General features: G+C 45.0%; 1 protein-coding gene across 1 annotated transcript in view; it reads left to right on the top strand.

Annotated features, from left to right (window-relative positions):
- Positions 1-13,367: 13,367 nt before the first annotated feature.
- LOC101990574 (cytochrome b5 type B) overlaps positions 13,368-15,258 on the top strand; it is a 38,623-nt gene continuing 36,732 nt past the window's right edge. The window contains exon 1 of the mRNA XM_005345404.2: positions 13,368-13,607. Within this exon, the coding sequence (XP_005345461.1) occupies positions 13,446-13,607 (162 nt within the window). The 5' untranslated portion in view covers positions 13,368-13,445. The remainder of the gene's footprint in view (positions 13,608-15,258) is intronic.

Below are 15,258 nucleotides of genomic sequence, written 5' to 3'. Positions count from 1 at the left end.
CCTGGAACTAGCTCTTGTAGACCAGGCTGGTCTCGAACTCACAGAGATCCACCTGCCTCTGCCTCCCGAGTGCTGGGACTAAAGGTGTGCGCCACCACTGCCTGGCCACAAGTTCCAGTTTAAAGAATAAGAATATATGTCTAATCCAGATTTCTTTAAACCTGTTTAGTTTTTGTCCAAGCTTTTAGGTATCTAATGTCATATTTGAAGGCTTATACATACGTACGTGGATAGGATGCCTAAAAGAGACATTATTTAACGCTTTTGTTTGTTTGTTTGTTTTTTAAGACAGGGTTTCTCTGTGTACCCCTGGTTGTCCTGGAACTAGCTCTGTAGACCAGGCAGGCCTTCAACTCACAGAGGTCCTTCTGCTTCTGCCTCCCAAGTGCTGCCATTAAAGGTATGTGCCACCGCCTTCTGGCTCCTATTTAACTCTTGTTCTTCTAGGTCAACTAGCTCCAAGGGGACTGTAGGAGGTATCTTGAAAGGTTCTGGAACTCTGGCAAATCACCTGTCCTCCTGTGCAGAGAGTCCCCGAGACTCACCCAAACTGGATTCTAACATGTACACATTCTGCAAAGCAGAGCATCCACACAGAAGGATGTGTCCCCAGTGCTTCCAAGGAGAAGCCACAGTGAGCAAGGCTACATCCTCAGCAGATGACCCACAACTGCTTTAAGAAAGACTAATGCAGCCTAGGAGAGATGGCTCAGGGGTTAAAAGGACTTGCTCTTGCAGAGGACCTGATTCATTCCCAGAACCCACAGGGTGCTTCATAACCACTCAGAGCTCTAGTTCCAGGGGATCCTGTGCCCTCACCTGACCTCCATAGGCACCAAGCATGTACAAGGTGCACAGACAAACATGCAGGCAAAAAAGGCTAAAGGAGCTAAGGGCTCTTTCTAAGCACAAGTGACCCTTGGGGACCAAATCCTCACCTTCATGGTCTTAAACACCCAGCAGGAAAATATAATTAATGATTAAAATAATTGATAACAATATAAAGCAGCAACAAAACTAAACTATTCTTTAAAAGAGAAGATGGATCCAGGCGTAAAAAGTCTCCCCATTACATAAGCCTTGAGTATGTGCTACTGAGAGCCAGAGATCCCAGTTGTAATTAGATGAGAAGACCATTATGCTTTTCCTAACTGTAAACAAAATATTAGACAATATTAGACATGCAGTTGGGCTTTCTTTGAGCCGCCAGATCCTAAATAATGACACGGAGACTTCTTTTTTTTTAAAAAAAATATTTATTTATTTATTATGTATACAATATTCTTTCTGTGTGTATGTCTGCAGGCCAGAAGAGGGCACCAGGCCTCATTTCAGATGGTTGTGAGCCACCATGTGGTTGCTGGGAATTGAACTCAGAACCTTTGGAAGAGCAGGCAACGCTCTTAACCACTGAGCCATCTCTCCAGCCCCCCGGAGATTTCTTATTAAGTATGAAAAGCTTGGCCTTGGCTTAGGTTTGTTCCCAACTAGCTCTTATAACCTAAATTAACCCGTTTACATTAGGCTGCATTCTGCCACGTGGCTTGTTACCTCTCCCCCATACTGTACATCCAACTTGCTGGACATATTGCTGAGGAATCCCTCCTCTCCTCTTCCCAGAGTTTCTATCTCTGCTCAGAACTCTCACCTATCTTCTCCTGCCTAGCTATTGGCCATCCAGCTCTTTATTAAACCAGTCAGAAGGTGCCTTCGCCGAGACACATCTTCACAGTGTACAAGAAGATTATCCTACAGCATTTGTATAATCCTGATAATTCTGCTTTACAAGGTCTAAAAAATGAGACCCAAACCACACCAAGCACCCTCATCTTGTTGGTGAACAATGTTGTAATAGAATCCCTGGATTTTTGCAGTAAAAAGTGGGTTGTGTTAATTAGACTCTTAGTAGTGACACCATTAATCTTTGGATGTGTGCCCTCAACTTTACCTTTTATAATCTTGCTAGTGAGACTATTAATCTTCGGACTTTGTGTACTCAACTAGTTTTTAATTTTATTACCCTTGTCGACAGCCAATCCACATTTAGTTGATCCTGTGGCAATCTAATTCCCTCTATCTGCTTTCCCCTCATTTACCCTCCAATGCCTGCAAGTCAGCAAGAGTGGAGATATTTATTTATTTATTTATTTATTTATTTATTTATTTATGCAGTGTTCTGTCTCCATGTATACTTGCAGGCCAGAAGAGGGCACCAGATCTCATTACTGATGGTTGTCAGCCACCATGTGGTTGCTGGGAACTGAACTCAGGACCTTTGTAAGAGCAGGCAGTGCTCTTAACCACTGAGTCATCTCTCCAGTCCCAAGAGTGGAGATTCTACACTCTTAAGTGTCTAAACTTCAGTCCGAAGTTTCCAAGTTGAATGGATCTCCATCTCCTAAGTGGTTCTAGGATCTCAACTCTTTAGGGGAAATGTTGGTAGCAGGACAGGTATTGGTGGGCATGGATGAAGGATATTGAGAAAGGACCCCCTCTCATGGATTTTGCATGCTTGCTTCTGACATTTGGATTTTTTCTTTTTAAATTTTTTAAAAAATTTTGTGTGCATTGGTGTTTTGCTTGCATGTATATTTGTGTGAGGGTATTGGATCCCCTGGAACTAGAGTTACAGATGGCTGTGAGCTGCCATGTGGGTGCTGGGAATTGAACTTGGGTCCTCTGGAAGAGCAGCCACTGCTCAGGCCATCTCTCCAGCCCCTGTTTGGACCTTTTTACTCATGTCTGAAGCTCCCCACCACCAACTTTGATCATGTGACTGCTCTTCCACCTCCATTACTGAAACTACCTGCTTTCTAATTAAAAGGCATGGTTTTCTACTCTATTTTTTTTTAATTTTTATATCTCTAAGATATAAAATTCTTCTATCCAAACTCTTCTATCCAGAATATCACTAGACGACATGTTGACCCCATTCTTTCTGGGAATTTCTGATACCAGAAGCTGCTCTTGAACAGCCATACCCTCCTACTGCCCCTGCCCGCTACCTTTGTCCAAATGGAGATAATTTACATTTCTAGAACTAACTTGTTTCTCTGGATTCTTGCTGTTCATTCCTTATGAACCCTCAGCAAGGGCCCACCAGGAAATATGTGTATGGATCACCTAACAATCTTCAACTGGTTAACCTCACAATGTCTAACTATCCCCTACAAGGAAATTTCCTCTTTGCCAAGCCTCTTGTTATGAAACTGTAAGATGGGTCTGCTGCTCTGCCATGTGGTCTGGACTGTCTGTAGAGTCCTGGCTATGTTGCTGTCCACACGTCTTTTCTATGGCACTAGCAACTCTTCCGATAATCTCTAAGAGGAGAATTTGCCTCAGAGTCTCCTTTGAATCTGAAAGCGCAAATCTTTTACTGGGGATCAAATCAAGAACTCTGCACACGCACAAGAGCTTGGCAGCTCTCTCCTACTAAGCTGCGTTCCCAGCCTGCTTTTGATCATTTTTTAATTGTCTTTTGTTTGTATGTTTGGTTTGGTTTCTCGAGATAGCATTTCTATATGTAGCCCTTGCAGCCCTGAAACTCATTCTGTAGACCAGGCTGACCTCGAACTCACAGAGATCCACCTGCCTCTGCCTCCTGAGTGCTGGGATTAAAGGCAGGTGCCACCACTGCCTGACTGCTATTGGTCTTTTTAAATTTTAAATTTACTGAGCAAGCGAGATGATTTATGGTTACATAGTAAAAGCCCTTGCCATCAAGCCTGATGTCCTGAGCCAGGACCCACATGGCAGAAGCACAGAGTTAGCTCCTGCAAGTTGTGTGCCTTCCATATGAGCCCCATGGCAAGCACAACCCCCCACTAATAATGAATTGAATTACATTTGTTTGTTTGGTGTGTGTTAATGGTGCACGTGTGTGAGTGCTCGTGCATGCATGCACAAGATGGTGCATGCAGGTTGTTTTCTCTTTCTACCATACCTCTGGGATCAAACCCAGATCCCCAGGTGTGTGTGGCCAGCATTTTATCTGCTGACCACCTCTCCCTCCCGGTTAGTGACCTTCTGTTGAACTAGGAGAGTTCTACATACATTTCTTACAGTATAGTTTTACATAGTCTACCTACAAGTACCTTCTCTTAGATATATGACTTCCCAACATGTCTTCCCTTTTTATGAGCTGCCTTTTAGTTTTCTGGACGGTATTCTTTGAATATCCTTTTTCTTAACTTAGACGAAGCCGAGTTTAAGAGAGGGCCAGCAGGGGACAGTGCTTGTGGCACAACTTGACGGTCATAGTTGGATCCCTAGATCCCATGGTGGAAGGAGAGAACTGACTCACTGAATACACATGCCCACATGCATCTCACACAACATGTCACTCTCCTGCACAATAATAATAGCCAAATAAACACAATTTAATATTGACCAAGTTCAAGCTGTTTATTTTTTGTCTCAACCCTTATGCTTTTGTGGCTCTGTTTATTTCTTGTTTTCAGTTGTCACAGTTGTTTTGCTTGAGAGAGAGAGAGACAGAGACAGAGACAGACAGAGACAGAGAGATCTGTATTCACCTCTCTATCTGTCTGTAGAGGGTAGAGGCCAATGTCAGATGGCCTCTATTTTTCCCAACCTTATTTATTGAGACAGGGTCTCTTACTGCCCCGGAGCCTCTTGTTCAGATTAGAAGGGCTGGCCAGGGAGTACTCAGAATTTTGTCTCCATGCCTCAGTGCTGGGATTACAGGCAGGTCCTCACAGGGTCTGTCTTTTTACCGGACTCCTCGTGCTTGCACAGGACACCACAGAGCCACCTCTGCAGCCCACTGTTTCCGTGTTTCCAAACCTTTGCATCAGCACAGTTGTGCTATTTACTTTCCTTGTGTTGTGTTAAATCTTTGACTGTGTTCGGATTTTAGCTTAATTATTTCTTTAGAAAAATTCGTGGGAAAGCATTTAATTATCATTAGTTTGCCCAAACACCACCTTCTCTCGCTAATTTTTTTTACTTATTTATTTTTGGTATTTCGAGTCACGGTTTCCCTGTGTAGCTCTGGCCGTCCTGAAACTCCCCGGACAAGTTCTCAGGGTTGGCTCTGAGAAGGGAGAGAGAGCTCGACGGACGGCGATAGCTTTAGCAATCCGTCTTCCTTCAGGGAAAGGAAGAGACTAGGTTCCCAGGACGTGTTCATTATATCTTGATGAGGGAAAGAGCAGATTTCAGGACTATGGCAATGCCACTTTGTTTCATTGTTGGAACTGGGAAGTGTCAGACCATGGGCCTGTGCCTTAAGTTGGAGCCAGATCACGCGGCTTTAGAAAAAAAAAATAATCAGGCCACTCCACCCTCCTTCCTCCGGGACACTGAGTTAGAAGTTGGCTGTGCTGGGGTTTTATAGTCCCTAACTTACGGTTCTACCCAATCCTTGGCTCCTCAATGTGATCCCATGCTAAGTCATATGCTGTAAAACCTCCTATAACCCCTGAAAGGGTGAAAGTCAGAGCTTGTCCTTTTGAAGGCTCTGCTCTGGGCCTCCTCCCATTGCTCTGCCCAGGATGGCTCTCTTTTGCTATTACTTTAAGATATTTCTCTTTAAAAAAAATAAAATTGGGGGAGGGGGCGGGCAGGATTTCTCTGTGCAGCCCTGGCTGTCCTGGAACTCATCTGTAGACCAATCTGGCCTCAAACTCAGAACTTAGAGATTCACCTGCCTCTGCCTCCCGCCCCCACGCCATTGTTGTGAGTAAGGCATGGGTCCCTCACCGCCCAGCTAAGGTATTTATTTCTCTTAATAACATTCCTCGCCAGAGTTTGAAGGGGACCCCACCTTCTCTGTAAGGCTCCACCTTGCTGCTTTTGTAGAAAGTACCTTTCTTTTCTATTGCTCTTAACAAGACAAGGCTGAGTCATGACTCTCGTGGTTGAGAGGCTTTCTCCCAATAAAGCTCATTCCTGAAGGGTGATCTGGTGTCAGCTCCTGTCTAAAACAGGTCACTTACTGCCTTTTTTTTTCCTAACAGGAAGGAGAATGTATTTTAACCTCCCCCCCCCCCCCCAGATAGGACAGACCCTTTCTTTGCATCTTATTTTCTCATGAGGAACAGAAGCATGTTGGCCATGGTGGCTTCCTGTTTACATTCCACTGTTTAAAAACAAAACTAGTAAAATAGTCTTGCAAACAAATAATGACTGTCCCGGAGAAGCATCTCACACATACTACATCCTGAAATAAATTACAGAGCTTACATGTCAGAACCCAGTAAATGGGATGTAGGGGGAGACATCACCAGCTCTCGTCATCTAAGACAGCCCGGGAGAGGATTTTCCAGTACATACAAGTATTGGTACTAAAAATTGATGTCGAAAGTGTTTTAAATGGTTCTATCTTTTTCCTAACATTTCTTTCTGTCCCCCCCCCTCGCCCCGAGACAGAGTTTCGAAGACAGACAGTGTAACAGAACTGGCTGTCCTGGAACTCACTTTGTAGACCATGCAGGCATTGAACTCACAGAGATCCTCCTGCCTCTGCCCCCAGAGTGCTGGGGTTAAAGGCATGCACCACCACCACCTGACTCTTTATATTCCTGAAGAAGCAGATCTCATTTATAGTGTCTAGACTAAGAACTTGAAGTGACCGTCTGTTGTTGCAGCTCTTCTACACATTTGTTGGAGAGCTTGAGAAAAAAAAATGAAAACATTTGCTGGGCAGTGGTGGCGCACACCTTTAATCCTAGCATTTGGGAGGCAGAGGCAGGCGGATCTTTGTGAGTTCGAGACCAGCCTGGTCTACAAGAGCTAGTTCTAGAACAGGCTCCAAAGTTACAGAGAAACCCTGTCTTGAAAAACAAAAAACAACCCCCCCCCAAAAAAAAGAAAAAAGAAAAAAATGAATTTGAGAAAAGAAAGCTACGGTCCAATATTCTTCATGAACACAAATGTGAAGACTCTCGGATGGTGCAGCAGGTCAAGGTTCTGGCCGTCAGGCCCGAGGACCTGAATTTGATCCCTGAGATTTACAAGGTAGAAGGAGAAAATCGATTCCTCCAAGTTGTCCTCTGACCTCCACAGATGTGCTGCGGCAGGAACATAATCCTCCCCACCCCAGTAAATAAATAAATGTAATTAAAAAATCTAGACAACTGTGGCTGGGTGTGGTGGTATCTGCCCTTAATCCCAGCGCCTGGAGGAGTTCAAAATTCAAGGCCTGCCTGGGTTATATAGTGAAACTCTGTCCCCAAAAAGCCAAAAACTCAGGCAGTGAGATTGCTCAGCTGTTGTGAGATATTTGAGTAGACCGTGTAAAGATATGTCACTGTGACTGGTTTAATAAAAAGCTAAATGATTAATAGTTAGGCAGGTGGTATAGGCAGGACAGAGAGCACTGGGAAGAAGAAAGGGGGAGTGGCCAGACAGGTGCAGAAGAAGCAGGACATGCAGGAGGAGAGGCCAAAGCCATGGTCCACAGGACGGCATGGGAATGAATAGAAATGGGTTAAGTTATAAGAGCTAGTTAGAAAGAAGCCTGAGCTAAGAATGAGCTTTCATGACGAATAATAAGTCTCTGTGTTCTTATTTGTGAGCTGGTGGCCCGAAGAAAAGTCTGACTACACTCAGCTGGTAAAGGTGCTCACCACCAAGCTCCAGGACCCTAGTTTTATTCCTGGGACCTGCTGTCCTCAAGCTGCCCCGACACCTGCCACACCGCCCTTCTCCCCATACAAAATAAGCAAATAAGCAAATAAATGCTTTCTTAAAAGGGAGAAAGGAACTGGACATGGAGGCGCACACCTTTAATCCCAGCATTCATGAGGCTGAGGCAGGGGGATCTCAGTGAGTTTGAGGCCAGCCTAGTCTACATAGCGAGTTCCAGGATAGCCAGGGCTACATAATAGGGAGAACCTGTGTCTTCGTTACTATTCTATTGTTGTGAAGACACACACAGACACATTTAATTAAGGTCTTGCTTATAGTTTCAGAGGCTAGTTCATCATGGTGACAGAGACCATGGCAACAAACAGACGTAGTACTGGAGAAGTAGCTGTGAGCTATGCATGGGCCTTTGGAACCTTAAAGCCTACCCACAGTGAAACACTTCCTCTACTAAGGCCACACCTCCTAATTCTTCTAATCCTTCAAATAGTGCCACTCCCTGGTGACTTAGAGGAGCCTATGAGAGCCATTCTTATTCAAATTGCCATAACCTGGGGAGAGAGAGAGAGAGAGAGAGAGAGAGAGAGAGAGAGAGAGAGAGAGAGAGAAAAGCAAATAGAAAGAAAGAAAGATTTTAAAAAGACTAACATAACCAAGTGGAATTTATCTTCAAAATGCTTTTTTTTTAAAAATTCATAATATTAACAGAATAAAGAAAAATCATATGATTATCCCAACAGAGAAACAAAAAACATTTGGTGGATTCAAGACCCTTTATTGATTTAAAAAGAAAACAAAGACAGATGTGGTGGTCTATCCTTCCTATAAGATATCCTATCTCAAAAAATGTTATAAAATGATAGAGAATAATAGATAATAGATTTGCTGCTGTTGTGTTTGACGTTTTGGCTTTTGAAAAACATTTACAATTATTCATTTTATTTCTCCATATGTGTGTACTATGCTTAAGTACCTCTGTGCTGAGGCATCTCACTGGTCCTATATTTATGCTTTGAGACTGGGTCTCACAGTACTGGCCAGGCTGTTCTTGAACTCTAAAATTTTTGGGGTAAAATGATTCTCCAGCATCAGTCTCCTGAGTAGATAAATTTAAATTGCATATATATGTCTAAATGCACATATAGACACAAATATACATATTCATATTGAGACCAGGTCTTGTTATGACCCTGGCTAACCTGGAGCTTTGTATGGAGGTCATCTGGGCTTTGAACTCATGGAAATGCACCTGCCTCTGCCTCCAGAGTGCTGAGATTAAAGACGTGCACCCACCACAGCTGCCTAGATAATAGTTTCGTATGATTGTTGAATTCACTAAATTTGAAACTATACTGGGATTATACAGGCTTAGCTAGTATTTTTAGAAGATAATGCAGACTTATTTGGAAGTAAAGATCATAATGTCTAAATGGTTCAGCACTATTAACAACAGGGGGAGAAATTAAAAATTAAAAAATATTAACAGTTAATGACCCCAGGTGAAAAGTATATGGGGAGTCACTGCACAGCTTTGCAAACTTATCTGCTGGAATTACAAAAAAAACCCTTTAAATAATAATTTTTATTTCATTTACTTATTTGGGAGAGAGTCTCACTGCGTAGCTTTCATTGGCCTGAAACTTGCTATGTAGACCACTGGCTGGTCTTGAATTTACAGAGATCCGCCTGCCTCTGCCCCCTGAGTGCAAGGATTAATGGTGGTAGGCACCACCATGCCCCAAACCTTTTCATCTAATAAGTTTACTTAGCAATGGGTGACCAGTTCTCCCGTTGCTTTTTTTTTTTTAAGACTGCAGATCAGTTTATTAAGATGGAATCACTGCTAATTACAAGGAAAAGCTACTTGCCATAATGATGTTCTCAAGAACTTGTGATACACATTAGAAACAAATGGTTCACAACCACAAGGAACTTTTCCTGATGCCCTGAGACAAGGCTGAGGTGATGAACCTGCGCAGTTACTTCAAGCTGCTGAAGAGTTTGTGGGCCACACAATGGTCCCGTGCATGCAAGAAGTCAAAGAGCTCCTCCGTACAGTCTTCTTCTGTCTGTGATCAGGAAGACACACGCTGATCACAAAGCTCTAGCCGCTCCCGGGCCTTCACACACTTCTCCAGCTGCTCACAGTGCTCTCTCACTGTTGTCAGGGGGTCCACTAATTCTTCCTCCTCTTCCTCTTTGGGGTCTCCGGATCCGGTAAGCATCTTTCGTTCGTCCTCTAGTCCCGTGTCCGAACCCTCCCGTTGCTTTTGAATATTCATCTCCACCTCAGGGCTTTTCACTTTGCAACATGTTCTAGAAGGCTCCTTTGCCCTCTGTTCACATTGATCATTGTCTGAGAGAGGCCTGAGGCAGAGAAGACAATTTCCACGCTGGGACTCAAGTCTGTCTGTTAACTTGTCATCCTGCAGAGAGGGTCCACTCTCCCGGCTTGAAGTTCTCTCATCTATCCACAACCCTTTGAGAAGGATTGTGGGGGTCCCTGTTGCTAGAGGAAGCCCTAACCATTCTCTTATTGACAGCCCTTAAAACCCCAACTCCAGTTCCCAGACTCTAAAGGCATATCTACTTTCTACTTTTATTAATTAATTTTTTGAGACAGGGTTTCTCTGTGTAACAAGCCTTAGCTCTCCTGAAACTCCCTCTGTAGACTAGGCTGGCCTTGAACACACAGAGATCCTCCGACCTCTGCTTCCCAGTGCTGGTATTAAAGGTAGCCATTGATTGGTCCACTTTTTCTTCAACCAGGAAGCTTTTTCTTCAAGCAGGTGAACTCCTTCAACCTCTCGCTTTGCCAGAGGTTCTCCCAATCTATTCTCTCTAGGTCTTTGAAAACACCATTAGACCTACTTCCTGTGTGGAGGTAGAAAGGAAATGATGAGAGTTCGTTACTAAGTCACCATGTGAATGATAAAGGTATTTTTATCATGATTTAAAATTCAGTGTTTTTCAGCACTGTTCACAGACAAACTACATGAGGACCAATGGAAACACTTGCTAAAAACGGTTTCTGGCTCTCTATCTGAACCTACCGCTCTCTCATGTGAGGCAGAGAGAATCCTCAGAAGAGTCACGTGTACTGAGATTCGTTTTGAGCCATTCATTGATCAAATATGGGCAGAGAGCTGGATTTCACTCTCTTTGGCAATAATCTCTTCCAGAAATTTAACACACCCACATACACACACACACACACACACACACACACACACACTCACACACACGCATGCGCACACATGTGCAGCATACTGTATCTGTTGAATCTGTGTGTCTTTGTTTTCGTTTATTTCAGAGCTTTTTTTTTGGATTTTTTTTCCTTTTATTCAGAGCTGGAAATTGAACCCAGGGCCTCAGGTATGCTAATCAAGCATTCTATCTCTACACCTTCAGCTTCCTGAGTTTGTTTCTTGCTGGAGGTGACGACAACACATTTACTCTTAGCATTTGAGAAGTGAAGGTAGGTGGATCAGAAATTTGGGTCACCCTTGGCTACATGGTCAGTTTGAGGTCACTTTGGGCTAAATAAGACCCTGAACCAACCAACCAAACCAACTAACCAACCAACCAACCAAACACCCCAAGCTCCCAAAACCAAAATAAAAGATAGGAACCAGAGAGCTGCAGAGAGATGGCTGAGCTTATAAAAGTGCTTACCACTGAGATTGATGATTTGAGTTTGGTCTTTGGAGCCTGTGTGGTAGAAGCAAGAACTGACTACAACTTGTCCTCTGACTGCCACAGACAGCCCCCACCAATAAGAAAAGTGAAAAAAGTCACAAATGGGGCTCAACGGGTAAGAAGAGGTCTTGCTGAGCAAATGTGAGGGCTTAAGTTGAAGTCCCCATACCCCCATTAAAAGCTGGGCAGGCCCCCATACAATTGCAATTTCAGTTCTGGGTTGGTGTTGGTAGAGGCAGGCCAGTCCTAGGAGCTTGCTGACTACAACAAGCTCCAAGTTCAGTAGGAGACCTTCTCTCAAGGGAGCATGTAGGGGAATGTAGAAGCCATCTGTCAAACTCCTCCAGTTTCCGTATGCATGCATAGGCATGCATGCATGGGCGTACATGCACGCTTGTAAACCACCTACCCACAAACTAAGAAAAGTAAAATTAAAACACAACAAAGGGCATTGCCTCTTATGTTGACCTTCTCCTTCAAACCCCATTAATTAAAATTTGTGATGTAGTACGTTTTCAGAAAAAAAAAACAAGCCCTGAAATGCATCTAAATGTTTGAATTTAGTGGTTGTGGAAGACCCTGGAGTGGAGGTCTAGGGAGGGAGAAGCTTAAATGAAAAATTGGCCTTCCTCAGATTGGCCTGTGCGCATGTCTAGAGGGCATTTTCTTGATTGCTAGTTGATGGAGGAGGGCCCGTGCCATGGTGGGCTGCACCATCTCTGGGCATGTGGGCCTGGGCTACACAGCAAAGGTAGCTCAACAAGAGCCTGGAAGCAAGCCAGCAAGCAGCAGGTCCTCTGGTCTGTGCTTCAGGTCCTTCTTTGAGTTCCTGACTTCCCTGGACGATGGCTTTTAACCTATAAACCAAATAAGCCCTTCCCTCCCCAAGCTAGCTTTGGTCAGTCTTTTATGACCGCCATCAGAGCAGACTACAACTCAGAGTTTGTGTAATTAGGAAGTAGGAAAGTGGATGTGACACATGATGATGCATACTCTTAACCCAGCGCCTGGGAGGCAGAGGCATGTGGAGCTCTGTGAGTTCCAGGCCAGTCAAGCTTACATAGTGACATATGTCAAAATAAATAGGTAATTAAGTAAAATATTAGTGAAAGAGATTGTAAATAGGTTATGGACAGTCCCGAGGGGTAGGCTGTAAAGTGATACAATCAAAACATTTCAGGATGATCAGCCTATTAGATCTTTTTATTGTTTTTATTGAGCTATACAATTTTCTTCACTCCCCTCTCTTCTTCTCCCCTCCCCTTCTACCCTCTTCCATAGTCCCCATGCTCCCAATTTACTCAGTAGATCTTTTCCTACTTCCCACGTAGATTAGATCCACGCATGTCTCTCTTGGGGTCCTCTTTATTGTCTAGTTCTCTGTGATTGTGGATCGTACAGCCGATTAGTTTTAAAGGCCATTCAAGATAAGAGGCTCACAACCCTGAACTTTAACTTGGCGTTCCGAAATACCTAGACGTCTAGCAGGGGTCATCTAGGGTAAGTCCTATTTTAGGTCCTTTAGAAACTAAAAGTCTAGACAGGCCGTGGTCACTGAAGGGTTCTATTAGAGATCACTTTGTCATTTGTGGAGGAAACTTGGGGTACAGCTCTGGTGTCCAAAGCCTGCTGCACTCGACACGGCGACGGCCTTGTGCGCAGACCTGTCTTTACACACTCCCTTTTAGTGTGTCAAGCGTCTCCACAAGGAAGGCAGAGGTCATCACACCCATTTTTATTGTCGAGTCGTTTGGAGCTTAAGGGGAACCAAGAGTCACCGGCTCCCTCCAAGTCTGGAGACAGCAAAGCTGTCACCCCGGGGCTGCAATTCTGGTCGCGAAGATCGAGGGGGGAACGAGCTTCCGGGGACTCGGGGGACCTAGGGTGGAGAGGAGGGAAAAGGGAACGGAATCCCATCCTGAGTTGATAGTTGTCACCCGGCAACGTTTAGGCGCGGGTCCAAAATCACGGTATCTGATTGGCAAGGTTGGAGGGGCTGGACGGCGCTGATTGGTTAGCTGGGCGTCGGACCAGGCTCTACCCGGTTACGGAAGCCGGCGAGGGCCTTGCGCGGGCCGGGCCTGAAGGAAGTTAGCCGGCGAACCCCGGATAGCGGTAGACAGGGACCCGGACCCATGACGACCCCGGAGGACAGCGGCAGCGGCGGGAATGACGAGGGCTGCGACCCCTCTGTCACCTACTACCGACTGGAGGAGGTGGCGAAGCGAAACACCGCGGAGGAGACGTGGATGGTGATCCACGGGCGAGTCTACGATATCACCCGCTTCCTCAGCGAGGTGCGGGTCTGGGAGGCGGGAGGCCGCGGCGAGCGGCCGGGGTGAGGGCTGGGGGCTACGCGCCGCCGTCGCGCGCCGGGCAGGGACCGCGACCGTCTAGGGGGGGACCTCCTGGGAGGCGGGAGCGGGCTCAGCCTCGGGCGGCAGGGAGCACAGGCAGTCTGCGAGAGCACGTGCCAGGACATCGACCCGTTTTCCAGCCAGAGACACTGAGGCACGCAGAGGCCGAGAACTCCCAAGGTCACACTGAACGACCTAATCCCCCTCGAACCCATTTCAGAACAGCCCCTAACTTTCCAGAAAGTATGTCTTAGGAAATAATGCCTCTGGGGCTTTTATTTTCATGAGGAGAAACCGAGATTATTTTTTAATTAAAAAAATTAAATTATGTCTGTGTCGAGAGCTTGTTCGCCTGCATTTCGGTGCATGCAGAGGCCAGAGGTCCAAACCCCGGGAGCTGGAGTAGCTGGAAGTTGTGAGCCTCCTGATGTGCCTTCTGGGTACAGAATTTGGATCCTTGAGAGAGCAGTTTCTGCTCTTAACCAGTGAGCACTCTCTCCAGTGGAGCAGAGAGTTCCTGACTAGTCAGTTAATTTTTGTTGCTGTTAAAGACAAAGTCTCATGGTATATCCTTGTCTGTCCTGGAACTGCAAATGTAGACCAGGCTGGCCTCAAATTCAGGGAGATCTGCCTGCCTCTGCTTCCTGAGTCCTGGCTTAAAGGATGGTGGCCTGATTTTTTTTAAAAATCTTTTCCACTCCTATTTTGAGTTGACCTAGAAGCTATGATTTCCCCCCTTTTGCCATTGACCGTCTATGCCCTCATTTTTTTTTTATTTTATTTTTTAAGATTTTTAAGGTTTGGGGGATTGAACCTTGGCCTTGGCCATATTAGGCAAGTGTTCTACCATTAAGCTAACTCTCTGATCCCCAACCCTTTTTCTTAGCTCTTCAGATCTAATCTCATTACCCAAGATCTCTTTGTGACTGTTGTACAACAGATAATTTTTTCTTCTTGCTGAGACAGTGTCTGACGTGACCTGGACTGGTTTTCATCTCAGCTATGTAGACCTTGAGCTTGTAATCCCCACGTGTGTCACGCTAGGGATCCAGTCCTTCATGCTTGTCAGGCGCTCTGTCCCCTGAATTTTATCTATAGCCTTAGGTTTGACAGGCCGTCAGCCATGTAATCACCTCCGAGGGAATGGCATTTTCATTCCTCAGAACTGTCCCCTTTTGTTCCTTTGCTGTCATTCCCAACCTCAGGGAACCAGCGATGAGCCGTCCCTAAAGATGAGCTGGAAGCTTTGATTTGTGTGCTTGTTTTACTCTTTTTTTATAAAATAATACACTTATGGTTGGTATCTTATAGCACAGCTTTGTTTTGAGAACAGCTAATTTATGTTTTTGTGTGTGATGTTGGAGATGGCTTTTGTAGGCCCAGCACTTGACGGTCAACCCTGCCTCTGAACTGTTTTCCAAGAGCCACACCTTCCCTCCTGAGTCTCAGCGTGAAGTTTGCAAAGAGGATATTATGCTAATGAGTAGCTAGAGATGACATCTGGTAGGCAAGGCTTCGCTTGAAGCTTGAGATATAGATTTTTATCAGCAGTTAGCTGTTTCTTTGTTGTCCTCTTTTTTTTTTTTTTTTT

This window comes from Microtus ochrogaster, chromosome 4 (genome assembly GCF_000317375.1).
Source record: "Microtus ochrogaster isolate Prairie Vole_2 chromosome 4, MicOch1.0, whole genome shotgun sequence".
Lineage (NCBI taxonomy): Eukaryota > Metazoa > Chordata > Mammalia > Rodentia > Cricetidae > Microtus > Microtus ochrogaster.
This window is presented reverse-complemented; position numbering and strand designations above follow the sequence as displayed.